At 43.4% G+C, this 27760-nt stretch overlaps 3 protein-coding genes across 6 annotated transcripts in view; 2 read left to right on the top strand and 1 right to left on the bottom strand.

Annotated features, from left to right (window-relative positions):
* The window catches only part of btbd11b (BTB (POZ) domain containing 11b), a 99647-nt gene extending 95965 nt beyond the window's left edge, over window positions 1–3682 (top strand). For both annotated transcript variants that reach the window (XM_059652514.1, XM_059652515.1), the window contains exon 17: window positions 2821–3682. In XM_059652514.1, coding sequence (XP_059508497.1) covers window positions 2821–3030 — 210 coding nt within the window. In that variant the 3' untranslated portion in view covers window positions 3031–3682. The remainder of the gene's footprint in view (window positions 1–2820) is intronic.
* A 9699-nt stretch (window positions 3683–13381) lies between these two features.
* pwp1 (PWP1 homolog, endonuclein) overlaps window positions 13382–27760 on the top strand; it is a 34331-nt gene continuing 19952 nt past the window's right edge. The window contains exons 1-9 of one of the 3 annotated variants that reach the window (XM_048549596.2): window positions 13382–13583; window positions 14177–14235; window positions 14387–14559; window positions 15407–15492; window positions 15683–15779; window positions 16147–16257; window positions 16555–16685; window positions 17263–17330; window positions 18116–18212. In XM_048549596.2, the coding sequence (XP_048405553.1) occupies window positions 13518–13583; window positions 14177–14235; window positions 14387–14559; window positions 15407–15492; window positions 15683–15779; window positions 16147–16257; window positions 16555–16685; window positions 17263–17330; window positions 18116–18212 (888 nt within the window). In that variant the 5' untranslated portion in view covers window positions 13382–13517. Of the gene's footprint in view, window positions 13584–13615; window positions 13881–14176; window positions 14236–14386; window positions 14560–15406; window positions 15493–15682; window positions 15780–16146; window positions 16258–16554; window positions 16686–17262; window positions 17331–18115; window positions 18213–27760 lie in introns of those variants that run through there. The other 2 variants (XM_059652249.1, XM_048549598.2) reach the window with 2 other exon arrangements.
* On the bottom strand, window positions 20896–21942 carry c1qtnf13 (C1q and TNF related 13). The gene has a single exon (XM_059652620.1). It carries the CDS (start codon window positions 21940–21942, stop codon window positions 20902–20904), a length of 1041 nt encoding a protein of 346 aa, XP_059508603.1. The 3' UTR covers window positions 20896–20901.

Genomic DNA, 27760 nt, shown 5'->3' with positions numbered 1-27760 from the left:
CTCTCTCTCTCTCTCCCCAACCAAATCTTGTGCTGTTTCTCTTCCTTGTTTTCTCTTACTCCTTTGCTATGGCTATCACTGTCAGTCATGTTCTTGTGCTTTCTCTCTCTCGCTCTCTTTCTCATGCTCTCAATCTCTTGCCCTCTCTCGTGCTCTCGATTTTGTTTTTTTCTCTCAGTCTCTGACACTGCCTCACTCTTGCTGTTGTTCTCTCTTTTAGTCTAACACACTCACTGCTTTCTTTGCACTCATTCGTACACTCTGTTTCCCACGTGTGCTCTGTCTGTTTCCCTAGCTGTTGTCTCATCATCACTCGCTCTCTCTAGCTTGTTATGTTTTCTTGCTCTCTGTCCTCTTTATCTTACTCTCACTGTCTTTCTCTCATGTTCTTTCCCATGTGCTCTCATTCTTTCTCTCTCGTGTTCTCACTCTCAGTTTTGCTTTCTTGCACTCTCCGCTGTCTCTCGCTCCCTCTCTGCCTTCGGGAGATGGTACAATATCAGGGTAAAGTCAGGCTTTCTCTAATTCTGTGGGAATGAATGTTTAAATCTGGTCATGGGGGTGGGCAAGAATGTGGAGTTAAGGATGAAATCCAATCTAACCTGATCTTATGGAATGGTGAAACAAACTAGAGGCGCTAGCTGGCCCACTCCCAATCTAATTTCTATGTTCTTTTTTCGCCCCTTTCTGTTCTTTTTTCCATAAGACCATAAGACGTAAGAGTGGAAGTAAGGCCATTCGGCCCATCAGGTCCACTCCGCCATTTAAATCATGGCTGATGGGCATTTCAACTCCACTTCCCTGCACTCTCCCCGTAGCCCTTCATTCCCTGCGAGATCAGGAATTTATTGATCTCTGCCTTGAAGGCATTCAATGTCCCGGCCTCCACTGCACTCTGCGGCAATGAATTCCACAAGCCCACCACTCTTTGGCTGAAGAAATGTCTCCTCATTTCAGTTTTAAATTTTCTAATTTTAAGGCTGTGCCCATGGGTCCTAGTCTCCCAGCCTAACGGAAACAACTTCCTAGCGTCCACCCCTTCTAAACCATACATTATCTTGTAAGTTTCTATTCGATCTCCCCTCAACCTTCTAAACTCTAATGAGTACAATCCCAGGATACTTAGCCGTTCATCATACGTCAAACCTACCATTCCAGGGATCATCCGTGTGAATCTCGACTGGACATGCTCCAGGGCCAGTATGTCCTTCCTGAGGTATGGGGCCCAAAATTGGACACAATATTCTAAATGAGGCCTAACTAGATCTTTATAAAGCCTCAGAAGCACATTGCTGCTTTTATATTCCAACCCTCTTGAGATAAACGACAATATTTCATTCACTTTCTTAATCACGGACTCTACCTGCAAGTTAACTTTTAAAGAATCCTGAACCAACACTCCCAGATCCCTTTGTACTTCTGCTTTACGAATTTTCTCACCGTTTAGAAAATAGTCCATGCCTGTATTCTTTTTTCCAAAGTTTACTCACATTGAATTTCATCAGCCATTTCCTGGACCACTCTCCTAAACTGTCTAAATCTTTCTGCAGCTTCCCCACCTCCTCAGTACTACCTGCCTGTCACCTATCTTCGTATCATCGGCAAACTTTGCCAGAATACCCCCAGTCCCTTCATCCAGATCATTAATATATAAGATGAACAGCTGAGGCCCCAACACTGAACCTTGTGGGACACCACTTGTCACCGGTTGCCATTCCGGGAAAAGAGCCTTTTATCCCAACTCTCTGCCTTCTGTCAGACAGCCAATCCTCAATCCAAGCCAGTAGCTCACCTTGAACACCATGGGCCCTCACCTTGCTCAGCAGCCTCCTGTGAGGCACCATATCAAAGGCCTTTTGGAAGTCTAGATAGATAACATCTACTGGGCTTCCCTGGTCTAACATACTTGTTACCTCTTCAAAGAATTCTAACAGGTTTGTCAGGCACGACCTCCCCTTACTAAATCCATGCTGACTTGTTCTAATCTAATTCTATTCTAGAATTTTACCAACTACCGAGGTTAGGCTAATCGACCTATAATTTTCCATCTTTTGCCTTGATCCTTTCTTAAACAAGGGGGTTACAACAGCAATTTTCCAATCAGCTGGGACTTTCCCTGACTTCAGTAACTTTTGAAAGATCACAACCAAAGCCTCTGCTATTTCCTCAGCCTCCTCCCTCAGAACTCTAGGATGTAGCCCATCGGGGCCAGGAGATTTATCAATTTTTAGATCTTTTCGCTTTTCTAGCACTTTCTCTTTTGTAATGCCTACCATACTCAACTCTGCCCCCTGACTCTCCCTAATTGTTGGCATACTACTCATGTCTTCCACTGTGAAGACTGACACAAAGTACTTATTAAGTTCTTCAGCTATTTCCTTATCTCCCATCACTAGCCTTCCAGCGTCAGTTTTTGCCCCTTTCTGTTCTTTTCTCGCCCCTTTCCATCTCCCTGTCTCCCCACCCCCTTCAGAGAGTAGTGAGGTACAGCTGGGTGTCAAAGGCCTACATCTGAAACCTGAAGCTGGATGCTGCAGGGATAGTGCCTCAAGAGGTAGAAGTGTGGGGAGCGGGAGGAGAAGCCATTGCAAGGGGACTTTCTGCATTGTGAAGGGGTGGAAAAGAGTGCAGTTTCACCGACTTAGATGGAGAAGGCAATGTGGTCAATTGTGTCAAAGGCTGCAGACAGGTTGAGAATGTCATGGTGTGATAGGATGGATTTGGGAGAAGGCCAACACAATCAGGCTTGGGGGTGGGTTGGCAGTTTGCAGAGTTAGCTACTGTTGTCTGGCTCACTGTATTTTGTTTGTCTTTCTGCAGTTTGTTGGAGCTGTTCACCTTTCTGCGTTCTGTGAAGGATATTTCCTGAAGAATATGGTCTGTCTAATGGAGAACGAAGCTTTCAAACAATTACTGTACTCCTCTGTGGAGGAGTCACAGGGACATGATGTACTGCATGATTTAGAAACTACACTGGCAGCACGAATCCAGTCAATACGTCTGTCAGCCTCAAAGGGATCCATCGTGTGACCCAGGCATATCATTGACTTGTTTGGTTTCAGACATTGTTGGTTAAGCTTCGATCCTGATGAAAAGTAACTGCATCTCGCTAAGAGGTGTAGGAGCGAAGGACAGAATTGGGATGGGTTCCATTGCAGCCCTCTGTGCTCCACCTTTTACTCTGTACAAACGTATTCCAAGTGTCTCTCCAGGATCCCCCATCGATCGCCTTTTAGACTCTCAACCAGCAAAAGCACATTTACTCAGCTCCTGCAGAAGCAATCACTTGACACGTGTTTGGTGCAGCCACAAGGGGTTAGAGCGTGTCCCAGACATCACAGTGTCTGTCTCTTAACCTGTTTCATATTCACTGTGAAGCCATTGCCTAGAGAGAGGGATGGTGGTCAGGGCAAGTCAGGAAGTGTTTGACAGTTTTGCACGTTCTATGCATGAGGTGGTTTGTAAGCGAAGGATGAATATTTAGAAAGTGAAGTGTTTTCTCTGGACCCAGAACCATGCACCAGCCTAGCCCAGCTCAGCAGTAATTGAGGGAGACAGTGGCACAATGGTAAGGAGCAGTAATCAGGGGCCCAGGCTAATGTTCTACAGTTACTGTTCACATCCCACCACGGCACTGAGTGGACTGTGGATTCAATCAATTAATAAAGAAAAACTTAATACATCTGGATCTGAATGTTAGTCTCAGTGATGGTGAGCATCAGACGATCATCAATTGTTGTAAAAACATGACTAATTCACTAACTTGCTTTGGGTCCTTCCCTGGTTTCGTCTACATGTGAGTCCAGACCCACAAGATGATGCTTAACAGCCCTCTGACATGCCCTAGAATTGCCACTCAGTTGAAGGGCAATTAGGGATGGGCAACAAATACCATTGTTGCTAGTGATACCCACATTGCATTGAAAAGAATAAGTTTCCGATTCGTAGCTACCAGGAGCTGAGTTGTGGATCCGACAGTTCGCTTGGTTTGTTTCATTTGTTCAATCTCAGAGTGAAAAGCACCTTCTGTTTTAACCGGACTTGAGGCATTATTTTTGGAAATGCAGGAACTGCAGCCCAGAGCAGAGCTACTAAATGTGTGAAATTAGAGAGTGAGTCTGCTCCATTTGAAATAAAATATTCAGAGACTTCAGCGATCTAATTCTCTTTATCAGTAATCCCACAGGAATTCTTTTGATTGTCCTGAATCATTTCTCCCTTCCTGGAGTTCCAAAGGAACAGCCTTCAACTCTACTACCCTCTACAGTTTTAGTGCCCATTCCTGCTAAATTATTTTCTGAGGATCCCTTACACTTTCCTATTAACGCAGTCATCCCCCATTTAATTTCTCACAGTTGGTTTTAGTGCACCCAGTCTTATTGCAAAGTGCATAACCTTACACTTTCCCACATTGTATTTCATTTGCTCTCCCTACCTGTCGAAGCCCTTCTGCAGCCTGCCTGCTTCCTCTAGTCTACCGGTCCCTCCCTTGATACCCTTGTATCATCCACAAGCATAGCAACAATATCCTTAGTTCCATCGTCCAGATCGTTAATATATAGTTCTAAAGCAAAAACAGATTTTTGAACAGTAAAGGAACTAAGGTTAGCGGGCAGGTCAGTGGAGCTGAGTCCATGAAATGATCAGCCATGATCTTGTTGTATAGCCGAGCAGGCTTGAGGGGCCAAATGGCCTTCTGCACCTATTTCTCATGTTCTTATAACTTGAATAGTTGTTCCAACACTGACCACTGTGGAGCTCCCCTAGTCACCAGCTGCCGTTCTGAAAAAGACCCTTTTATCCCTACTCCCTCCCTTCTGCACATCAGCCAACCTTCTTGCAAGTACCTTATCCCTTACACCATGGGCTCTTATTATATTTAGCAGCCTCCTGTACAACACCTTGTCAAAGGCCTTCTGGAAATCCAAATAGATCGTGTCCGCTGGCTCTCCTTTGTCTAACTTGCTTGACAGCTCCCCAAAGAATTCTAGCAGGTTTGTCAGACGTGACCTCCCCTTGATGAACCGGTGCTGACTCAGCCCTATTTTACCATGTACTGCAAACTCATCCTTAATAATGAATTCTGAAATCTTACGAACAATGTAGGCAGTTAGCCTGATTTCAGTTTTCCATCTGCATGCCTCCCCCTCTTAAACAGGAATGTTACATTAGCTCGCCTGTTTCTGTTAAAAGAATAGTCTCCGCCTGACCTAAAACCTGATTCTAAAATGATTTAGTCTTTTCTGTGTATCATGGTGAAGTTGAACCTTTATCATTTAACATCCCAGATATCCTGCTAAGAATTTCATTTCCAAAAAGATGTGGGGTTAAAATTATGTCTTTAGGTCAGGTTTGGAACGGTTAGCTAAAAAGGAACGTTCATTTGCACAGAACCATAAATCACATGTCAAATTGACCTCCATAAAATGCAACTTCCTAAATGATAATATTGACATTTACCACAGTCTGCAGGAACAGAAAGTGTTTAGGGAACCTAATAGAATGGTATAGTTTATTGTCAGGGGGATTGAAAACACAAGTGGGAGCTCATATTTCCAATTCTCCAGCACGTCAGTGTGACCACATTTTGGAGCACTATGTGTAGTATTGGTCTCCTATTTAGAGCGATGGAATTGCAGCGGAAGTAGTTTAAGGGAGGTTTACTAAACTAATATCAGAGATAATGGGAACTGCAGATGCTGGAGATTCCAAGATAATAAAATGTGAGGCTGGATGAACACAGCAGGCCAAGCAGCATCTCAGGAGCACAAAAGCTGACGTTTCGGGCCTAGACCCTTCATCAGAGAGGGGGATGGGGGGAGGGAACTGGAATAAATAGGGAGAGAGGGGGAGGCGGACCGAAGATGGAGAGTAAAGAAGATAGGTGGAGAGGGTGTAGGTGGGGAGGTAGGGAGGGGATAGGTCAGTCCAGGGAAGACGGACAGGTCAAGGAGGTGGGATGAGGTTAGTAGGTAGCTGGGGGTGCGGCTTGGGGTGGGAGGAAGGGATGGGTGAGAGGAAGAACCGGTTAGGGAGGCAGAGACAGGTTGGACTGGTTTTGGGATGCAGTGGGTGGGGGGGAAGAGCTGGGCTGGTTGTGTGGTGCAGTGGGGGGAGGGGATGAACTGGGCTGGTTTAGGGATGCAGTGGGGGAAGGGCAGATTTTGAAACTGGTGAAGTCCACATTGATACCATATGGCTGCAGGGTTCCCAGGCGGAATATGAGTTGCTGTTCCTGCAAACTTCGGGTGGCATCATTGTGGCAGTGCAGGAGGCCCATGATGGACATGTCATCAAGAGAATGGGAGGGGGAGTGGAAATGGTTTGCGACTGGGAGGTGCAGTTGTTTGTTGCGAACTGAGCGGAGGTGTTCTGCAAAGCGGTCCCCAAGCCTCCGCTTGGTTTCCCCAATGTAGAGGAAGCCGCACCGGGTACAGTGGATGCAGTATACCACATTGGCAGATGTGCAGGTGAACCTCTGCTTAATGTGGAATGTCATCTTGGGGCCTGGGTTGGGGGTGAGGGAGGAGGTGTGGGGACAAGTGTAGCATTTCCTGCGGTTGCAGGGGAAGGTGCCGGGTGTGGTGGGGTTGGAGGGCAGCGCTCCACACTGCCCTCCAACCCCACCACACCCGGCACCTTCCCCTGCAACCGCAGGAAATGCTACACTTGTCCCCACACCTCCTCCCTCACCCCCATCCCAGGCCCCAAGATGACATTCCACATTAAGCAGAGGTTCACCTGCACATCTGCCAATGTGGTATACTGCATCCACTGTACCCGGTGCGGCTTCCTCTACATTGGGGAAACCAAGCGGAGGCTTGGGGACCGCTTTGCAGAACACCTCCGCTCAGTTCGCAACAAACAACTGCACCTCCCAGTCGCAAACCATTTCCACTCCCCCTCCCATTCTCTTGATGACATGTCCATCATGGGCCTCCTGCACTGCCACAATGATGCCACCCGAAGGTTGCAGGAACAGCAACTCATATTCCGCCTGGGAACCCTGCAGCCATATGGTATCAATGTGGACTTCACCAGTTTCAAAATCTCCCCTTCCCCCACTGCATCCCTAAACCAGCCCAGTTCATCCCCTCCCCCCACTGCACCACACAACCAGCCCAGCTCTTCCCCCCCACCCACTGCATCCCAAAACCAGTCCAACCTGTCTCTGCCTCCCTAACCGGTTCTTCCTCTCACCCATCCCTTCCTCCCACCCCAAGCCGCACCCCCAGCTACCTACTAACCTCATCCCACCTCCTTGACCTGTCCGTCTTCCCTGGACTGACCTATCCCCTCCCTACCTCCCCACCTACACCCTCTCCACCTATCTTCTTTACTCTCCATCTTCGGTCCGCCTCCCCCTCTCTCCCTATTTATTCCAGTTCCCTCCCCCCATCCCCCTCTCTGATGAAGGGTCTAGGCCCGAAATGTCAGCTTTTGTGCTCCTGAGATGCTGCTTGGCCTGCTGTGTTCATCCAGCCTCACATTTTATTATCTTTACTAAACTAATACCTGGAATGGACAGGAAGTCTTATGAGGAAAGGTTGGACAGGCTAGGCTTGGATCCACGGGAGTTTAGAAGTGAGAGAGGACTTGATTGAAACACCCTTTAAATTTCAAAAATGTACTTTATTCATTTAAAAAAAAACCTTTGTATATGACCATAGTCACAACAGTACTCTTGGTTCTGTGCAGTCTTTGCATGTTGGGAACGTGGAGTTTGACCCTCCTGACAGTTTGAACAAACCCAAGGTGAATCACAGAATCATGCACCACGGAAACAGACCCTGTCTATGTTGACCAAGTTTCCCAAACTAAACCGGTCCTACATGTATGCATTTGGCCCATATTCCTCTAAGCCTTCCCTATTCATGTACCTGCCCAAGTTTCTTTTAAATGTTGTAACTGTACCTGCACCTACTACTTCCTCTGGCAGTTCATTCTACAAAGAAACCACCCCCTGTGTGAAATTATTGCCCCTCAGGTCCCTTTTAAAGCTTCCTCCTCTCACCTTGAAAGTACATCCTGTTGTTTTGAACTTCCCCCCACCTTAGGACAAAGACCTTTGCTATTCACCCTATCCATGCTCCTCATGATTTTATAAACCCCTATAAGGTCACCCCTCAATCTCCAGTGAGCAAAAAGTCCCACCCCATCCAGCCTCTCCTTAACTCAAACCTAGTCCTGGCAAAATACTGGTAAATCTTTTCTGAAGCTTCTCCAATTCAATAATACCTTTCCTATACCCATCCTATAGTACTCTAAAAGTGGCCTTGCTAATTTTTTCTACTACCTCACCATGACCTCCCAACTCCTGTACTCAATAGTCTGGTCTAAACACCTTTTTACGTCCTGTCTACCTGTGACACAACTTTCAAAGAACTATGTACCTGAACCCCCAGGTCTCTTTGTTTGACACCACTCTCCAGGGTGCTATCATTGACTGTATAAATCCTGCCCGTGTTTGTTTTACCAAAATGCAATACCTCCCATTTATTCAAATTAAACTCTACCTACCGCCCCTCAGCCCATTCTCACTAGTTACAGTGTACCAATCCTCTATTCAAGAGAATGCATTACATCTCACCCAATCTGACGGGCTTTTTGCAGCAGAATACCAAATGCCTCTGGAATTCCAGATATATTACAGCTACAGGACCCCCATTACCCACTTTTCTTGTTACATCTTTGAAGAACTCTAGCAAATTAGTGAAATATGATTTACCTTCCTTAAAACCATGCTGAATAGATCGCCTTAACTTTCTCGATACCTCATTACTTCTCCCTTAAATAATGAAGTCCAACAATTCCCAACCAATGACAGATATTAAACTAGTGTCTTTCGACCTTTTTCCCTTTCTGAAAAAAGATGTTGCATCAATATTTTGCCCCAATCTACCAGAATCCAGAAAAATTTGGAACATAATGAATGGAGTTATCCATTCATTATCTGTGCTGGCCATCAGTTCAGACTCCAATGTGTAGGCCATCATGCTCTGGGGACTTGTCTGCCTTTATTCCCAATAGTATAGTTTGCTCAGTACTTTTTCCCCTAAGTAATGGCAGTTGCATTAAGTTTCTCCTTTGCCATGATCTCTGTTACTATTGGGATGCTTTCAGTGTCTCTACCAACATGAAAATTTAAGCAAAATATTGATTTGGTATCTTCCATTTGTGCTCCCTACAATCAACTTCCCAATCTCGTTATCTAAGAGACCCAATATTCACTTTCCCTACTCTTCCCTTATAGACTGTACTCATCCAGAAGACAACAGTGCAGGTAAATTATTGCATTTACCAAGGTGACAATCTGTAACAAAAAAAAGCTGACTAATTCTGACTGACTTCTGTGCAAAGGCAGATTGTACTTTTTTTTAGTGGCCAAGTATGATTCCAGTCTGCGGCAATACTGTATTCGTACTTTTAGTTGCCAAAAAACTGCAACTGCCAATTAGCCTCATCTAGAAGTACTGTTCCTCTGTTTCCTATCGTTACCGTCTTAAACAGGAATTCTACAAAGCAGAATCCCAAGGAATCCAATGAACTGCAAAATGTGAGCATGAGATGAGTCTGGTGCTGGCAATAGTGCTGGGGACCGGTGAACTGTCACAAGTGATGTTTCATTGTTGAGCTATTAAACAAAAGGCCTGTTTATTATCAGGACATAGAAGATCTCATGATGCTTTCCAGAAGAAGAGCAGGGAGTTCTCCACACTGTCCTATCTAATACTTATTCTTCAATCAATGGTTCATGAGCTCAATATCCTGTTCCTGCTGTGGGAGCTTGCTGTGTGCAATTTGATTACTGTATTTCCTACATTAGTGACAACACCTCAAGAGCACTTTATTGGTTGGAAAATACTTCGTGACATTCTGAATTTGTGGAAGGGGCTTTTAAATGACAATTGTAGTATTGTATTATTTGAAAGCATAAGAGTGTTGCTGGAAAGGCTAGTATTTAAAACCTGAAAACATTCTGGCAATTAAACCAATGATGTGATCTCCACAGTCTGCAACATTCCAGGGCAAACTGCTCCAGTGGGTGGGTCAACTTTCATCACCCAGTCTGCAGCAGTACCATAAGGTAGCCCACCACCATCTTCTCAAGGGTAATGAGGCTGGGCAAGAAATGTTGGTCTGCCAGTGACAAGTGAACAAAAAAATTGTTTAGGTTCAACAATGGCATCTACCCCACAATGGAAAATCACCTAGATACGTCTTGTTCACAAATCCAATCTGGACAATTACTGATGATCAAGAGTAGACTGATGGGACGGTAAAGTGGTGGAAGATATCATTAGCAGTGCTGCCAAGCAGCAGCTGCTCAGCAATAACCTATTCCATGATACCCGGTTTGGGTTGCACCAGGGTCATTCAGCTCCTGATCTCATTACAGCCTTGGTTCAAACATGGACAAAAGAGCTGAATTTCAGAGGGGAGATAAGAGTGATCAAACCAAACCCTTCAAACCAAAGCAAAATTTGACCAAGAGTGCCGTAAAGGAACCCCTGCAAGGCTAGAATTACTAGGAATCGGGGAGATATCTCTGCTGACTGAAATCATCATTTGTCATTTAAGAGCCCTTTCCACAAACTCAGAATGTCACAAAGTATTGTCCAGCCAATAAAGTGCCCTTGAGGTGTTGTCACTAATGTAGGAAATGCAGTAATCAAATTGCACACAGCAAGCTCCCACAGCAGGAACAGGATATTGAGCTCATGAACCATTGATTGAAGAATAAGTATTAGACAGGACACTGTGGAGAACTCCATGCTCTTCTTCTGAGGAACATCATGAGATACCTAACACATAGGGAAATAGATAATAAAGTGTGAAGCTGGATGAACACAGCAGGCCAAGCAGCATCTCAGGAGCACAAAAGCTGACGTTTTGGGCCTAGACCCTTCATCAGAGAGGGGGCTGGGGAGAGGGTTCTGGAATAAATAGGGAGAGAGGGGGAGGTGGACCAAAGATGGAGAGAAAAGAAGATAGGTGGAGAGGAGAGTATAGGTGGGGAGGTAGGGAGGGGATAGATCAGTCCAGGGAAGACGGACAGGTCAAGGAGGTGGGATGAGGTTAGTAGGTAGGAAATGGAGGTGGGAGGAAGGGATGGGTGAGAGGAAGAACAGGTTAGGGAGGCAGAGACAGGCTGGGCTGGTTGTGTGATGCACTGGGGGGAGGGGACGAACTGGGCTGGTTTTGGGATGCGCTGGGAGAAGGGGAAATTTTGAAGCTGGTGAAGTCCACAATGATACCATTGGGCTGCAGGGTTCCCAAGCGGAATGTGAGTTGCTACTCCTGCAACCTTCGGGTGGCATCATTGTGGCACTGCAGGAGGCCCATGATGGACATGTCATCTAAAGAATGGGAGGGGGAGTTAAAATGGTTTGCGACTGGGAGGTGCAGTTGTTTATTGTGCACTGAGTGGAGGTGTTCTGCAAAGCAGTCCCCAAGCCTCCGCTTGGTTTCCCCAATGTAGAGGAAGCCACACCGGGTACAATGGATACAGTATACCACATTGGCTGATGTGCAGGTGAACCTCTGCTTAATATGAAAAGTCATCTTGGGGCCTGGGATGGGGGTGAGGGAGGAGGTGTGGGGGCAAGTGTAGCACTTCCTGCGGTTGCAGGGGAAGGTGCCGGGTGTGGTGGAGTTGGAGGGGACGGTGGAGCGAACAAGGGAGTCACGGAGAGAGTGATCTCTCCGGAAAGCAGACAAGGGTGGGGATGGAAAAATGTCTTGGGTGGTGGGGTTGGATTGTAGATCACGGAAACGCCAGAGGATGATGCGTTGTATCCGGAGGTTGGTGGGGTGGTGTGTGAGAACGAGGGGGATCCTCTTGGGGTGATTGTGGCGGGGGTGGGGTATGAGGGATGTGTTGCGGGAAATGCAGGAGATGCGGTCAAGGGCGTTCTCAACCACTGTGGGGGGAAAGTTGCAGTCCTTGAAGAACTTGGACATCTGGGATATAGTTGTGGTTCTTAGAGCCAGAAGGATATGAGTCATTCAGGTTAGTGTTCATCAAGACCTTCGAACCATCAGAAGTGGGGAAGTTTTGATGATGCTTGCACAATATTCAGCATCATTTGAAATTTCTCTGGTACTGAAGAACACCATTTCTAAATACAGCAAGACCTGGTTTTGGGTTGAGAAATGACAAGTAGAATTCTCACTGCAAAAGTGCCAGGTAATGACCATCTCCAGTGAGAGAACCCAACCAATGCCATTTGATATTCAATGGCCTTACCATTCCTGGATACCCTGTATATCCTGGGGTATTACCATTAACCAATAACTGAAATGAACCAGCCATGCAAATATTGTGGCAGCAAGGGCAGGTCAGAGTCTGGGAATTCTGCAGTGATTAGCTCATTTTCTGACTTCCCGAAGCCTCTCCACCATCCACAAGGCACATATTAGGAGTGTAACAGACTAGTCTCCACTTGCACGGATGAATACAGCTCTGACACTATTCAAGAAGTTTGACGGGACAAATAATCCTGCTTTATTGACGTATCATCTACTACATTAAACATCTGCTGTCTTCACCAACAGTGGCAGTAGTTTGCATCATTTACAAGATGCATAGCAACAACCTATTAGGGTTCCTTAGAAATAGCCTTCCAGACCCATGAACTTTATCACATAGAAGAACATGGCATCCAATAAATCAGAACACCATCACCTGCAGGTTCCCTTCTGAACCACACATTTTCCTGACTTGGTGGCTTACTATCACCTTCTCAAGGGCAGTTATGGATGCAAATAAATACTGGCTTAGCTGCAGTTCACATGGTTTCGGTATGATCGCGGTAATGTTAGGGAGAAAAGTTTCAGGGCCTATTGACAAAGCTGTAATAGTGATATAGTTCCAAGTTAGCATGGTGTGTGGCATAGAAGGGAACTTCCAGGGCGTGGGATTCCCTTGTGCTTATGTTTCTAAATGGTAAAGGTTTCAGGTTAAGATGTTGATGGAACCTTGGTAAGTTTCTGCAGTGCATCTTTTGGATAGGACACATTGCTGCTGCTGAGCATCAGTGGTGGAGGGAGGGATTGTGGATTTGGTACCAAGCAGGCTGCTTTGTCCTGGATGGTGTCAAGCCTCTTGAGTTTTGCTGGGGCTGCACTTATCCAGGCAAGTGAGGAGTATTCCATCACACTCCTAATAGTGCCTTGTAGATGGTGAACAGGCTCCGCAAACCAGGAATGAACACACTGGCACTAGACATCATCGACCACGCCCAGTAAGGGGCGGGGTCACTTCGAAGGGGCGGGACCAGCGTGATTGGGCGGGACCACCGTAAGGGGGCGGGGTCGTTGTAACAGGTTTGTGTCGGGGAGGGTGATGACAGCTCAGGAGAGGGTGGGGCTTCACTCGGATGTGAGCTAGCGGAAGTCCCTCCTAGTCCGGACGCCGGCAACGGAACACGGTGTGAAGTGAAGAGGCCGCGGCTGTGGAGGGCTGGCATCGGCCGACAAAACCAGCTGCTCCCGTTATCATCCCTCTGAGCGTCATGAGCAGCCTCAGGCCTTGTGTTAGCTGGGTCCCCCGCGGTGTGGCGAAGGAAACCCCAGAAAGGGTCAGGATTCGGGCGAGAGGGGGCCGGGGGAACAGGAAAATTTTAGCTCTCGAACTTATGGAAGGCTTGTTTCACAGTTAGAGAGCTCTTCTTGAATTGTCTGAAGAGTCTACTAAAGGAACTTTCAGTCAGTGAAGACCGATTTGTCTGGACTGGAATCTTTGTAATGGGTAGCGTTGGGAAATAATTTGCTACTTTTCTTTCACTGTCCTCTATAGTTAGACAACTTTATAAAAAATTATTTTCATATACTATGATTATCTTGTAGAAGAAAATCAGCTTTCTACGAATATGCCTGTGAGTAACTATCATGTCAAATAAAGAAATAAAAGAAATAATCTGTCAGGCCAGGAGTATTTCTGGGATTCAATTTGGCCAGTTGTACCATCTGCTGGATTATAACACCTCCCAAGTGTTATTGGAGCACTCAATCCTAGAACCTGTTGCTGGAGACTTCTTGGGAAACGGCTAGTTTCAGTTTTCAGAATGCATTGAAATGCACAAATGTTTGGCTTTCTTCCAGCTGTGGAGTCTTGATATCCGGGCAAGTTACTTTTCCAGTGTTAATAATTTCAGTCAATTTTTGTTTCTAGGTGATTCTGAGTAAGGAGGAGTTGCAGCAATTAATCCTCGATGCAAGAGAAGAATTTGAGTAAGTTGCACGTCTTCCCCCTTCTGCACATAGCATCCCTTAATTAAAGAAAGGAAGAATAATATTGGTGTGGCAGCCGAAAAATGGCAAGTGGCAGAATGTCCGAGGCTTTTCAACGGTTAAATATGCTAAGTATTATGTTTGTTTCCAGTGGTCAGAAGGAAGATGAAGAACCGGCAGAGGAAGGACAGAATGAGGAGTTGATGATGGATGCAACAGACATTCCTACCTTGGGTGATTCCAGGACCCCAGAGGAAGGAGAAGAGCAAGAAGACAATGACAGCCTGGCAGAATATGACCTTGATCAATATGATGAGGAGGAAAGTGAGTGTCATAGAAGGACTTAATGCCAATGAAGGCTCTGTCATGTGGTAAAACCACAATGATGTTGTTTATCATTTCAACTCTTGAATTGAGTCAATCACTCCTGCCTCCATAAAATTCCCATTTCATGCAGGTGAGTTTTGCTACTAAGCTTTTGATGCTTTCATCTTGACCTATTCAAGATCAACTTATTTCTTAATAGTGCCACTTTTGCAAAATAGATCTGAACAAATTCTTTTTGTTTGCTCATCCTCTCCAAGATCTTGTCCCTCCTTTATCTCTGTCATTTCACCCACCTTCAGCAACGCTATGAGATATCTGTGCTGCTCTAATTCTGACCTGTCAGACAACTTCTGTCTAATCGCTTGCCCCTTGGTGGCCATCCTTTCACCTGTATAGGCCCATGCTCCGCCATCCCCTTCGTAAACATCCATGGGTGGCCCCAGGAACAGTGTCATTGGTCAGGCCTCGCTGCTGTATCCATCCTGCAAAGACCTGTGTCTGACAACCAAATTCCTCTTCTACTGTCATCCCTAGTCACCTGCAATGAGTGTGGGATATGATTCAGGCCTCAAAGTCCCAGACCACCAGAATACAGCGTCTGTGAAATTGGCTGCTGTTTTCTGACACCTCAGAATGATGTTGGATGAACCATGTACACATGATCTCTTTGCAGCATTTGCAGCTAATAGACAGTGTGACTCATTGTTTGTAACACATTTTGTCCAGCCCTTAGTTAGATGCCACTTAATTAATTAATGTTTAAGCAGTAAACATCCCTGGAACAATTAACTGAGGCTCCTTATTTTATAGAGCTTTAAATGATGACCCTTGATGTTCCATGTAGGTGGTGTGAATCTTGGCGACAGTTTGGGAGGACTCTCAGTCTACGCTAGCAATGAAGATGATCCATATGTCACCCTCAAAAATACAGTAAGTTGGAGTGTGAAGCTTATCAGACTCATTGTTGTCCACTCTCCCTTCCTGTGACTTGTTTTGTTATCGAACATTGTTACAGAAATTTTAATGATTACTAGATGTATAAATGTCAAGTGCTGTGCTTCTACTTTCAAGAAACAATGTTTCAGTAACTTGAAATTTAAAGCCGCATTTTCTGTTGTAGGATCACTATGAAGATGAAGATTTCAAAATCAAGCCCACTGACAATCTGATAATTGTGGGGAAAGCTGAAAGGGATTGCTGCAGCCTAGAGATTTATGGTGAGATTGCCAGTAAAGAACCTTTTTAATTTAGACATCCCACTGTCACAGGTTCTAGTTGTAGATTATCTGGACATTATCATGGTTTTGGTTCTGAGATCTTACTGCACACCAATTGACTACTGCACTACATCACAATAATGTCTATACTTCAAAAGTACTGCATTGGCTATAAAATACTTTTTTGTTCTGAGTTCATGAAAGGTGTTATACAAATAAAAATGTTGCCTTTTAATTAGGCTGGATGTGTTTCCAGTATTCTGCTAATCCATGTTGAATGTTGTTTTGGTTATTGGTGCTGCATTGTGTCATGTGTAAGACCTGTTTTGCACACTTTGACACATTCTCAATGTATTGTCATTTGCAGTTCACAACCAGGAAGAGCAATCTCTCTATGTTCATCATGACTTTCTGCTTCCTGCTTATCCATTGTGTGCTGAATGGCTTAACTTTGATCCAAACCCAGAAAAACTAACAGGTCAGTTTGGAAAAGAATACTATTCAAGGAAATTTTCACCTAGTAGTTGTCATTTTGATACTGGTTGTAGTGCTCAAAAGTTCGGGCTATTGGCTGCGAGACCCTCGATAATAAGGTAAAAACTGATTAGAGCTTTGTCTCTTGAAGCTGTTGTCCACTCCCAGAGCCTGGCCGTGTGTGTTGGACAGTCTCTAACCACTTAAAACCTGTTTTGATGAATGTTGTATCTTCTGTGCCCAAGGCAGATGTTCCATCCCTTTTTCCCCTCCATCCCTGATTAGAGTTTTCTCCTCGTAGGGAATTATGCTGCTGTGGGTAACATGACTCCTGTGATTGATGTGTGGGATCTGGATGCAGTCGATTGCCTAGAACCAGTTTTCAGTCTGGGGAACAAGAAGACAAAGAAGAAGAAGAAGCAGGGCAAAAAGGTATCGAGCCTGTGTAGTTACTACACTGTAGGTGGCTTACATGAATATTCGCTCCATGCTGCTACTGGTTAGCACTAGTCAGACGGAGTGATCAATGACTGATCTGTCTCTCCAGTCTGAGTACACATCTGGCCCAACTGAAAGTCCAGCCTGTTTGTCATTGAAATTTGTCTGATTCTCAACATCGCATTATACATAAATGATGATGAAAGAGAGTGGACCCTTCCTGTCATTTTTCATCCGTCTTCATCTGCCAGCCTGGGCACAAGCCAACTATTGCTCATCTGGGGATCAACGATTGAAGAATTAGCCCTGCCACCTCGCTGTTCTATGGTTGATGGTCATTCTGATGTTCTCTGACAATGGGTGTTTCACCACAGTCAGACTGTGTGTGTGTGTGTGTGTGTGTGTGTGTGTGTGTGTGTGTGTGTGTGTGTGTGTGTGTGTACTGTTGTACTTGTGGGCTGAAAGCCTGTCTACATTGCTTGAAACTTGTTTTTCTGTTAGCCTCTCTGTGGAATCAATTGGTCGGATGTAAGCCTGAAATTTCTCATTTGTTGTTAATTTGTTACTTCAGAGTGCAGAGATTGGGGAGGAGGGACACACGGATGCAGTTCTTGATTTATCTTGGAACAAAAACGTCAGGTAATATCTACAGTGCCACATTATCATTTCCTTTGTATGAATATTCAAATTGTAATGTGGAGAAAAAGAATAATGGAAGTTTGCACCTCCTTCCATTAAGTGCTGAATGTAATATTTTGTATATTTGATAAAGTAATACGCAGTGCTTTCTGTTTTACCACAAGGTGTCAGTATTTGATGAGAAAAATGAGTTGTTATTTTAAATTATAATGTAAGTGCATGTTTTATTACTTAATTTCACAAATTATCAGTGAACGCTAGTGAATTCCTGTACTTGTACTAATTCTCCCACAAATTTAGGTCTGTGTAATTAAACATTGGCTGGTTAATGGTTCAGGGGAATTAACTGTAAAAACGCTCATCTGAGTAGCTGCCAGAAGATGGTGCTGTTTGGCTTATATTAATTTTCTTGTCTGTGTCATTTAATACTAGTAACCAGCAGGGAGCAAGACAATATTTGTTTTGGTGTTGTTAACCAGTGGGACAGGAGGAACTGGACGGTTTACTGCTAGTATCCAGTGAGGAAGTGTGCAATTTCGTGTTAGTAGCTAATACGTAGTGAAGAAATTTACAAATGATAGAGCACCTTGTGTTATAGTGATTACAGTTCCAGGACAGATGGTTGTTCCTGGCTTTTGTTCTTGCTCTAAGTACTTTAATGAAGCAAACATGATGCAGTGCAAATATGGAGGATAATTCAGTACAGCATCATGTTTTGCTGATTTCCTGAAGGATAGGGATCTGGCTATGAGGCTGCCACTATGATTTCTTTTGTCATACTGTAGGTCTGTTCTGGCTAGTGCATCTGCTGATAAATCAGTGATTCTCTGGGATATGTTGCAGAAGAAACCTCTGACGAATCTCTTGTCACATACAGACAAGGTAAGCTGAAACAATCCTTATATTACTATTGTTATTTAAACCCAGAATCCCAAAGTTGATGATTCTCTAACTAGCCAGCTTGTAAACCCAAGTTTCTCAGCTGTGATCTGTGTAGCTATTTTCTATTAACTTAACCCACCTGATTAGCTTTACAATGCACCTCTGTACGCGACTCTGCCCTGACAAGTACAGCTCTCTTTTACCCTCCTTTTTCTTTGCTCCCTCTTTTAAGGTGATGCTTTTAACCACCTGGACTCTGCACTCAGTGATGTCCTCTCTGAACTTCACCTCTCTACGTCTCCTTCCTCCTCAAACTGTCTACAATACCTACCACCCTGACCAAGCTTGTGGCCAACTGTCCAAATATCACATGACTAAACATAAAATTTTGTTTAATGTTCCAGTGAAGTGCCATAGGCTGCTTTACAATCAGAAGGCTGTAGTGTCTGAATTGAGAGAGGACCAAAAGGAATCCATTCGGTCCATCAAGCCTGCTGCACCATTCAGAAAATCATGTGTGCTGTGTTTGTGCTTAAAATTCCATCTGCAAATGTACCCTGATCACCAGTGATTCCCTTGCCTAACAAGAACCTGTCCACTCCTACCTTAAAAATAATCAGTGACCTTCCTTTCACAGCCTTCTGAAGCCAATAGTTCCAAAGTGTCTCAGTCCTCTGACAGGGAAAATAAACTCCTTATTTCTTCCCTAAATGGGTGACCCCTATTAAAGCAATCATCCCTGATTCTGGACTCACCCACAAGGGGAAATGTTTTCCACATCCACCTGACCAAAACCGTTCAGGATCTTGTACACGTCAGTGAAATCATCCCTTACCCTTCTAGGTGAAAATAAATTCAGTTTATCCAACCTATCCTCAAAGATAAGCTGTAATTCCAGTTGTCAATCTAGTAAACTCCTGCTGAGCCACCTCTGATGCATTTATATCCTTAAATAATGAGAGAAAAACTGTGCATTGCATTGTATTTGAGATGTCATCTCACCAATGCTGTGTATAATTGAAGCGTCGTAAATGTAAGGTTATTTTCAGTTCCTCTTGTAATAAAGGATAGCATCCCACTAGTCTTCCAGTTTGTGTGCTGTACCTGCATTCTAAATTGTAAACTTCTGCACTTTGGAATTGTGTAGTCATTAATCTGTTAGAGTAATAGTCTGCTTTTTCATTCTTCCTGCCAAAGTATTCAGCTTCACGTTTTCCCTTATACTTAACCTGCCATATTTTGCCCTCCCATTTAACCTACCTATATGCGTCTGCAACCTCCTTATGTCTCCATTACAACATAGCTTGCTACCTGTTGTTGTGTGGGATGTGAATTTAGCTACCATGCTTTCACATCCCTCATCCAAGTTGTAAAGTTGAGTAGCTGTGAATGCTGAATCTCTCAATCAAATCCCAGCAGTTTTTAGTTTGCCTGATTTGTCTTAACAGGTGGGTGTAATCTCTGATTTGTTTGATCCCAATGATACTGTACCATTTCCAATAATGAAAAGTCAAAGAAAAATCAAAGATTTGAATACATTACAATAAATTCAAGCGTTAAGTACCAGCACCAGAAGTTTATGCTAAGTTTATATGACGTGCTGGTTTAGTACTCCACCTGGAGTGTTGTGTTCATTTCAGGGTAGTAAACATTAGAAAGGATGAGAAGGCCTTGGAGACGGTGCAGAGGAAATTTCTTAAATTGGCTCTGTGGATCAGCGTTATTTGTTCTAGGGAGAAACTGAAGAAGCCCCAGTCGTTCTCTCAGCAGAGAAGGTTAAGGTTTGATTTGATTTATTATTGTCGCATGTACCTAAGTACGGTGATAAGTTTTTTGTTTTGTGTGTCGTACAGGCAGATCATACCATACAAAGTGCATTAGGCTAATAGAACAAAGTGAAGATTACAATGTTACAGCTGAAGAGAAGGTACACCAAAGAACGAGGTCAGCATTAAATTTAAAATTTGAGATGTCCATTTAGAAGCCTAAAAACAGCGAGGAAGGAGATTTGATAATGTTTTCAAATTCACGAAGGGTTTGGATCGAGTAAATAAGAACACATTGTTTTTAATACAGTGTTCTGCAGAAGAGTAATTGAATTCAAAGTATTAGCTGCTTCTCCACAAATACATTGAGATCTTCTGACTTTCTCCAGCGCTTTCTGTTTTTATTTCAGATCTCCAGCATCTGTAGTGTTTTGCTTTTATTCTGTAGAAATTGTTACTGATGGGCTGATAGCTGGTGGACACAGATTTAATATGACTGGCGAAAGAACCGGAAGTGACATGAAGAAAAACTTTGCTTTAACTTAATGCACGGTTAGGATTTGGACTTCACTGCTTGATATGGTGGTGGATCGAGATTCACATTGACTTATTAAAGGGAACTGATAAATGCTGAAAGGAGAAAATATTGCAGGGGTTTATAGAGAGGTTTGGAGGTAACTGAATTGCTCCTTAAAGGTGTTGATGCAATTCTAATGAGCTGAATGACCTTCTATGCTGCACTGTTGTATGGTTCAAATTTTCTTGGTTTCTAAACTAGCACCTGTAGTTAGGTATAAAGCTGCAATGAAAGATACTTTTTATGGTAAAATTCAGCCATGCTGACTGCTGTAGACATTTGGAATTAAAGCAGAACTTCTGCAATCACTGAACAATTTAGCACAGTCATGTAGACCCACGGCTCTTTAGGTGTTTGTGTCTGGATAAATGAGGAATCCAGTGAAGGTGATGTACTTGCCATGGTTGCTGTACAAACCAAAGCGTGGGTGCTGCTGGCTGTACAGCCACACTTTGTCCCCTGCGCCCAGCTGGAGCATGACACTCTGGCTTTGCATCTCCCTGTGCTGAGTGTAATCTTCGTTGAAAATCATGGCCTGCACCTCACTGAGATTCTTCATCAGCTTGACCGAGATGGCCTTCCAGGGATGTTTCCCAACGTTGAAGGAGAAATAGTATGCACCTGGGATCTGGCATGTGAAGAAGCCGCTCAGCTTGTCAAAATGTTCACCGATGTTGATGTACTCTGTGTCAAATGTTACTGCTGCATATGGCAGGTTCTGCACGTTCTCCCCAAGCAGTGACTTGGTTCTGGCTGCGGAAAATGCAGAACGAATGTTGTCCTTTGGCTGAGGTGCTGTGAGGCGGCTCAAAGTCGACTGGTTTCTTTTCGGTTTAGCAATGGAGTGAGAGCAGTTGGACGTGACACTGAGTGAAGGCAGACTGTTGCCTATCCAACTGGGTGGAAATTCAGGATAGACCAGGTAGCCAGTGAAGGTTGTGTATGGTCCTGTGTTACTGTATAGAGCATACTTGGAGTTACCATGCAGTAACAACCAGACAGTATCACCTGTTTTCAATCTCAGCATCAAGCTCTGGCTCTGTACTTTGCGATTCTTTTGCCGATGATCATCGAAGGCTATTGCTTGAACCTCGTACCTGTTCTTCATCAGCATGACCGAGAGTATTTTCTTTGGATACTTTCCAACGGTGAATGAGAAATAATAAGCCCCAGGGATTCTGCAAATAAGCCTGCCTGTGTCTGGCCGGAAGTCATTCCCAATGTTAACCAAAAGTTTGTCAAATGTAACTGCATTCTGGAAACATCCCATCATGCTGCTGGTCCTGGCTGCAGAGAAGGCAGATTGATCATGGAGACTAGTGTGGTAACCAGTTGCTGCTGCAAACAGCTGATGGTAGAGAGAATCAATAACTCCGATCAACAGCATGACTCTCAGAATGATCATTTCTCCCTGAAACAAGGGATGCATTTGAATTGACAAGGATTAGAAATAAATATTGTCTAATCTAACAGTATACTGTTTGTTCTAATTGCCTTCATTTCACAACCTTGGGCTGCATCTAGAATCTACTAAATGAAAGGCAATGAAGAGACCCACAGCGAAGGCATGTTGTTAACAGGACCAGTTTCTGATTGTTAAATACATTTCTAAGAGATGTATATTTGTGTAACGTCAGGTGTATATTGCAGGACTTGTGAATCAGCCCATTTGAAGGTTTCCTTCTCTTTTTTTATCCTTATCTGGCATTCTCCTAAACACACTGATACTATTCACACTGGTAGCAACTTGCACATTCTCACCACTTCTCAGATAAAGAAGTTTCTTTTGAAATCCTAATTATTTTATTGGTGACTATCATATTCATGGCCTATTATTATTTGCTTTTATTCATCATTGGAAGCCACCCTCTCTGTGCCTATTCAAGCTCTCTGTAATTTTAAAGACCTGTGTTAGGTAACCCACCCTCAGCCTTCTCCTTTTGAGAGAAGAGATTTAAGTCTTCCTTTTTGCCTGATGCGTATAATTGGAAACATCAGTGTAATGATGATACTTGACTGGTAATCCAGAGGACTGGATTAATGTTGAGAGAACTTGAGTTTAAATTCCACCACAGCATCTGGAAGAATATAAACTCAATTAATTAATATCTGGATTAAAATGCTGTTCACCATAACAATCTTACTGTAGGATTGTTGTAACAGCATTTCTGGTTTAATAAAGTCATTCATGTGAGTCCTGACTGCCATCTGAATTAACCGAGCAAGCTGCTACCCAGCAGGAATTTGTTGGGGTTTTGGAATTTTAATCTTCCCACTGGGCGGGCAACAAGAGCATTGACTGGTGCTGGTGACAGGGCAATATTTAAAAGAATGTTTAATCAGACCAAAACACTAAACAGCTTGTTAGGTGTATTAAAAATACCGAAATAAAATCTCAAATAGTTTTCTGAACAACTCTTGCACTGTTCGCAAGGCCGTGTAAACTGTGTAACGGTTTTAGAATGTTTCACTGTGAATTATTCTGTTGGTGTCCCCAAGGACCTTATAATTTCATGGAATGAAGAAATGAAAGGATGTGGTTCCTGCTTGTGAAAGTTTCTCTGGAGAAAATCAGGTCCATTATGTTCCAGATGCACGCGACTTGAAAGTAAAGTGGAAGAAGCAGGCCTGGTTGATGGGGCATTTTGCAAACGCTGTCTCTTCCTCTGCATTCTTGTTAACTTCCCTCATTCTAAGAATGAATGTTCTGTGTAAATAGAGACTGGGAAAATTTATATTCACTATCTTTCTAAAGTAGATTTTGGGACAAAGATTTCTTCAATCCAGCACTTTGTTAACACAGCAACTCGAGGGGATTCAGGAGCAGAGGGACCTGAGTGGATAAGTTCAAAAATAATTCAGAATAAAGGAGAGCAGTTAGAAAGTAAACAGCATCTTAGAGTTTCTTAATGGAGGCATTGAGTCCAAGGAGCAAGGAGGTTTAGTTGAATTTGTATGACACACTAGTTTGACTTCAGCTGGGATATTGTGTTCAGTTTTGGGAACCGTACTTGAGGAAAGATGTGAAGATATTGGAGTGAAGAAAAGATTCATGAGAATGGAATGAGAAATTTAAGTTTTTGAAGGTAAGTTAAATAAAGGTTGTTTTCCTTGGATAAAAAAAGGCTGAGAGGAGATCTGATAGAGGTATTCAAAATGCTGACAGATCTGGGCAGAGTAGATAGGGAGAAACTGTTCCCTCATGACAGGATCAAGAATAAGACTGTGCAGATTTAAAGTAATTGATAAAAGAAGCAAAAATGCTGAGGGGCAGTCGTCTCCTCTCTGCGATTAGGGTCTGGAATGCACTGCCTAAGAATGTGTTGGAAGCAGGTTCAGTTGAAGCATTCAAAATGATTTTGACTGTTCACTGAATTGGAAGAAATGCAGTATTATGAGGAGAAGGTCAGAGAATGGTACTGTAAATTGCTGATTTGGAGAGTTAGTATGTACATTGTTAATCACTCATGAGACTTGGGTGTTGCTAGCTGACCAGCATTTATTGTCCATGGTAGCACAAATGGCATCCTCCTGTGTTTGTAACAATTTTGTGATTGTTTCCCCATCAGATCTCGATTTCCATTTATGCATTATTCCTAGAACGGTATTAGCGTAAATTCCTGGAATTTAAATGCACCTGATTATGCATTTAAATCAGTTTGCAAAGGAGAGTTTGCAATTGTTGAGGACTCCACAGTCCCCACTGACTGATTTCAAACAAAATCCCTTCATTCCCTCAAATATCTGAATTCTCCCTTTCAAGTGTCACTGCTGCTCCCTGGGCAGTCCATTCCATAGCCTGTTTGAAGTGGGTACATCTTGCCTAGCCTTAAACTCCAGTCCACATACAGCAGAGCCTTTGGCACCAGCAACATAATATTGAAGCGTCATTTATCAGTTACTTGAGGAATGTTGAATAATGTTGGCTGATCCCTCTCTATGGAAACAGAAACATCCTCAGCCATTTCACTTCCTGGGATTGCACTGTAAGGTTTAAATGATGAATGCAGCGCACCAGTCAGTGTAAAAGAAGCATTCTAAGCATGTTTTATGGAATTCTCTGACTTCCTTCAGTAAATGGTGCATATTATTCTGATAGTTTCAACATTGTAGTGAAGTTTGACTGAAGGGGAGAATTTACGTGTGTTGGCACTGGCTGTTTACGCAGGTTTGGTGACCAAAATTTAATCTTTTTAACATGTACTTGTCCCTCGCAGAGTCTATTCCATACACTTATCACTGGATCACTGAAGTAGTGTTTCACGGATTAGTTTTGAATTCCCCTCTCTGCCCCAGTCCCACTTCAAGTACAGGCCATGTCCTCTGCCCCTTTTGATTAGAAGGAGGATCTAGGATTGAAACTTATAGAATACCGAAAGACCTGCATAGAGTGGATGTGGAGAAAATGTTTTACCTAGTAGGAGAGACTAGGACCTGAGGGGACAACCTCAGTGAAGGAATGACCCTTTAGAACTGAGATGGGGAGGAATTTCTTCAGCTGGAAAGTGGTGGGCCTGTGGAACACATTGCCACACAAGTCTCTGGAGGCCAAGTCATTGAGTATATTTAAGACAGAGATAGATAGATAGGTTCTTGATTGGTAAGGGGATCAAGTGTAACGGGGAGAAGGCAGGAGAATGGGGTTGGGAAACATTTCAGTTGTGATCAAATGGTGGAACAGACTCAATGGGTTGAATGCCCTAATTCTGTTCCTATATCTTATGGTCTTTTCTAGACCGAGTAGAACAACTGCATGACATTACCAGTCCCTGTGAGTCCTAAAAACAGCAATCATATCACTTTGTCTCTTTGAATCATTTTCCTCTTCCAGCTGCTGCTGCAGCAAAATCATTTCAGTTCTCAATCCTGCAGATTTGTTACTGCACACAAGGATGTTCTCTTTAACACTCAGATGTTTGCCACAGTGTATACTCTGGCTCTGGCTCCACTCTACTGATTTAAACAATCCAGTAACTGCTTATAAATAGAGAGTAAACATTCATTTAGAAAATTAAAAATAATCCTGTACTATTTAGAAAAAGTAAATATACTTACGAGAAAGGCCAGTTTGATCTGTAAAGTGGTGAGATATAAATGCTGAATAATTAAAATGCAGACAACTCTTATTGAAGCTCTGTTTCTGCAGCGATGAGAATACAAAGTCAGTTCAATTTCTTTGTGGATTTCTCATCGCTGTGCATGAGATGCACTTTTGTGTGTTCTGGTTTGCCTGTTAATGTTTGGTGCCAAGTTAATAAAAGATGCCATGTACCATAAAGAATAGGGATCAGCAAACTAAATTCCTAGAAGCATTTATTTTGTACATCAGCATTCCAACAGCTTACCATCACTACACTGTAGTGGAAACTCATTCCAGTATAACCCTAATTTTAATGTTGCTTCTGGTTCCACTGCTAGACTGAGGTGGAGCTTTGACTGAATATCAGACATGGTACATCTACAGGTAATGTTTGAGTATTTAAAGGTGCTTTTCCATGCTATTGGCAGGCTCTTGTTATGCACTGTTCTTTATGCAACATTTGAAGTGTATGTGGGTGATCAATGTATATGAGCTGCAGTGTGTCTAGGTGCAAGAGCAGGCATTTAAGACCAAGTAAAAGGCCCTTCTTAAAATAAATACTTTCTTGCCCTAAATGTTAAATTGTACCCTGCTGGTGTTTTAGGCTCAGTGTGCATATAGTCCCTGCGCAGTATGGAGCTTAACCTAATTCAATTCCTATATGAACAATTCTCTCCAAACTGCCCTGTGCAATGGACTGGCAAAGCACTTGATTGTATCAAAGCCATCCAAGAGAGCCCACTGATATCACTTTAAAGGAATTGGGGAAGGGCAATAATGCCAAAGCTGCCTATGTTCCAAGAATTATACTGTTTAAATTATTTAGTCTTTGCGTTTGTTATGTGCTTTGTTGCATAGTTCCTTCCCTTGTTAGCATTGGCTAGAAACAATGACTTGGATTGGCAATGGAGATTTTGTATGACTCAAGAAATCTGTGAGCAATGCTATAGCTTGTATCCGGTAAACAATTCCCTGAGAGTGAGCAATTCAGGTAACAGACATAGACTGCATTGTAAACAACTGTAAAGTATTTTTTTTGAGCTGGGTACCTGCGAGGAATTGCTGCATATTTCCGTGAACAAATAGAATTGTTAATACATGATGTAAGGGAATTGCAATGTGATGTCAGAGCTAATGAAGGTGATTGTAATTTGTTATGCAGAGTTAACCATCTTCTGTCTAACTTGACTATCTTGATTTCTTTTTTTCCCCCGGAGTTCTGGAAAATCGCCGGAAGATTAGCTTATTCCTCATTTGTGAAATTTTAAATCAGCTTCAAAGCAATTCCTTTTATTCACAATTTTTGGGTCTGATCCCCAGAAAAAGTAATTACAGGCTGTTGTCTTGACAGGATGCAATTTGTCCACTAAACCCATCTGTTAGCCTCCAGCTAAATCACCCCATTAATTCCACAAGTTACTTGGATTTTGACATATCTGAATGTTCAAAGCTGCTTGATGAGATTCTGTAGGATGTAGCTGTTGTTTGTTTCCCGCAGTTTCGAGTTAGCCTGCTCTGTTACATCAGTATTACCCCTGCTCCAGAACAGCAAATGAGCAGCTGTGTGAACCATTTTGTTCAGTGGACTGAACAGATTCCAGCCTGTGCCTTAATAAGATGTACAGCTTATTGTGTAATAGGATGCACATGAAGTGAATGGAAAGTGTTTTGGTCCCCATTCCTGACAGTCTGGTGGCAGGAAATGATTGCTTTGTATCTGGTATACACCAGATTTGCCCAGTATGAGACCTCCAAACCCCTCTGTGAGCCTTGAGCTGTGGAGATCTAGTGTATCCAGGCAACTTGCCTGCAAATTCCAAGCCAATATGATTCTGCCAATACCTTTTTATGATCCAGGGTGGGTGAGAAGGGACATAAGGTGAGAGGAGCACTAACAGAGTCCCACTGCATCACTGAATGGTGCAGTATCCACCTGGTGTTTAACCAATCTGCTGTGTTTGTTATTCTGGACGTACTGAGCTCAGTGATGTTGCAGTTCTCATTTCACAGTGTTACACCTATCTGTTATGCACTATGGGAGGCTGGCCTATCACTGTAACTTAGTTCCTTTTGGAAGTTTCAATTAACCTTTCAAACCGCGGAGTATTATGTGTTTGAAACTAGT

The sequence above is a fragment of the Stegostoma tigrinum genome, chromosome 18 (genome assembly GCF_030684315.1).
Source record: "Stegostoma tigrinum isolate sSteTig4 chromosome 18, sSteTig4.hap1, whole genome shotgun sequence".
NCBI lineage: Eukaryota > Metazoa > Chordata > Chondrichthyes > Orectolobiformes > Stegostomatidae > Stegostoma > Stegostoma tigrinum.
Note: the sequence above shows the minus strand (reverse complement) of the source record. Positions and strands in the feature narration are given on the sequence as shown.

Bases quoted from the DNA above. Each gene is read 5' to 3' on its own strand.
- c1qtnf13 (XM_059652620.1), bottom strand. From the start codon at position 21,942: ATGCTGTTGATCGGAGTTATTGATTCTCTCTACCATCAGCTGTTTGCA.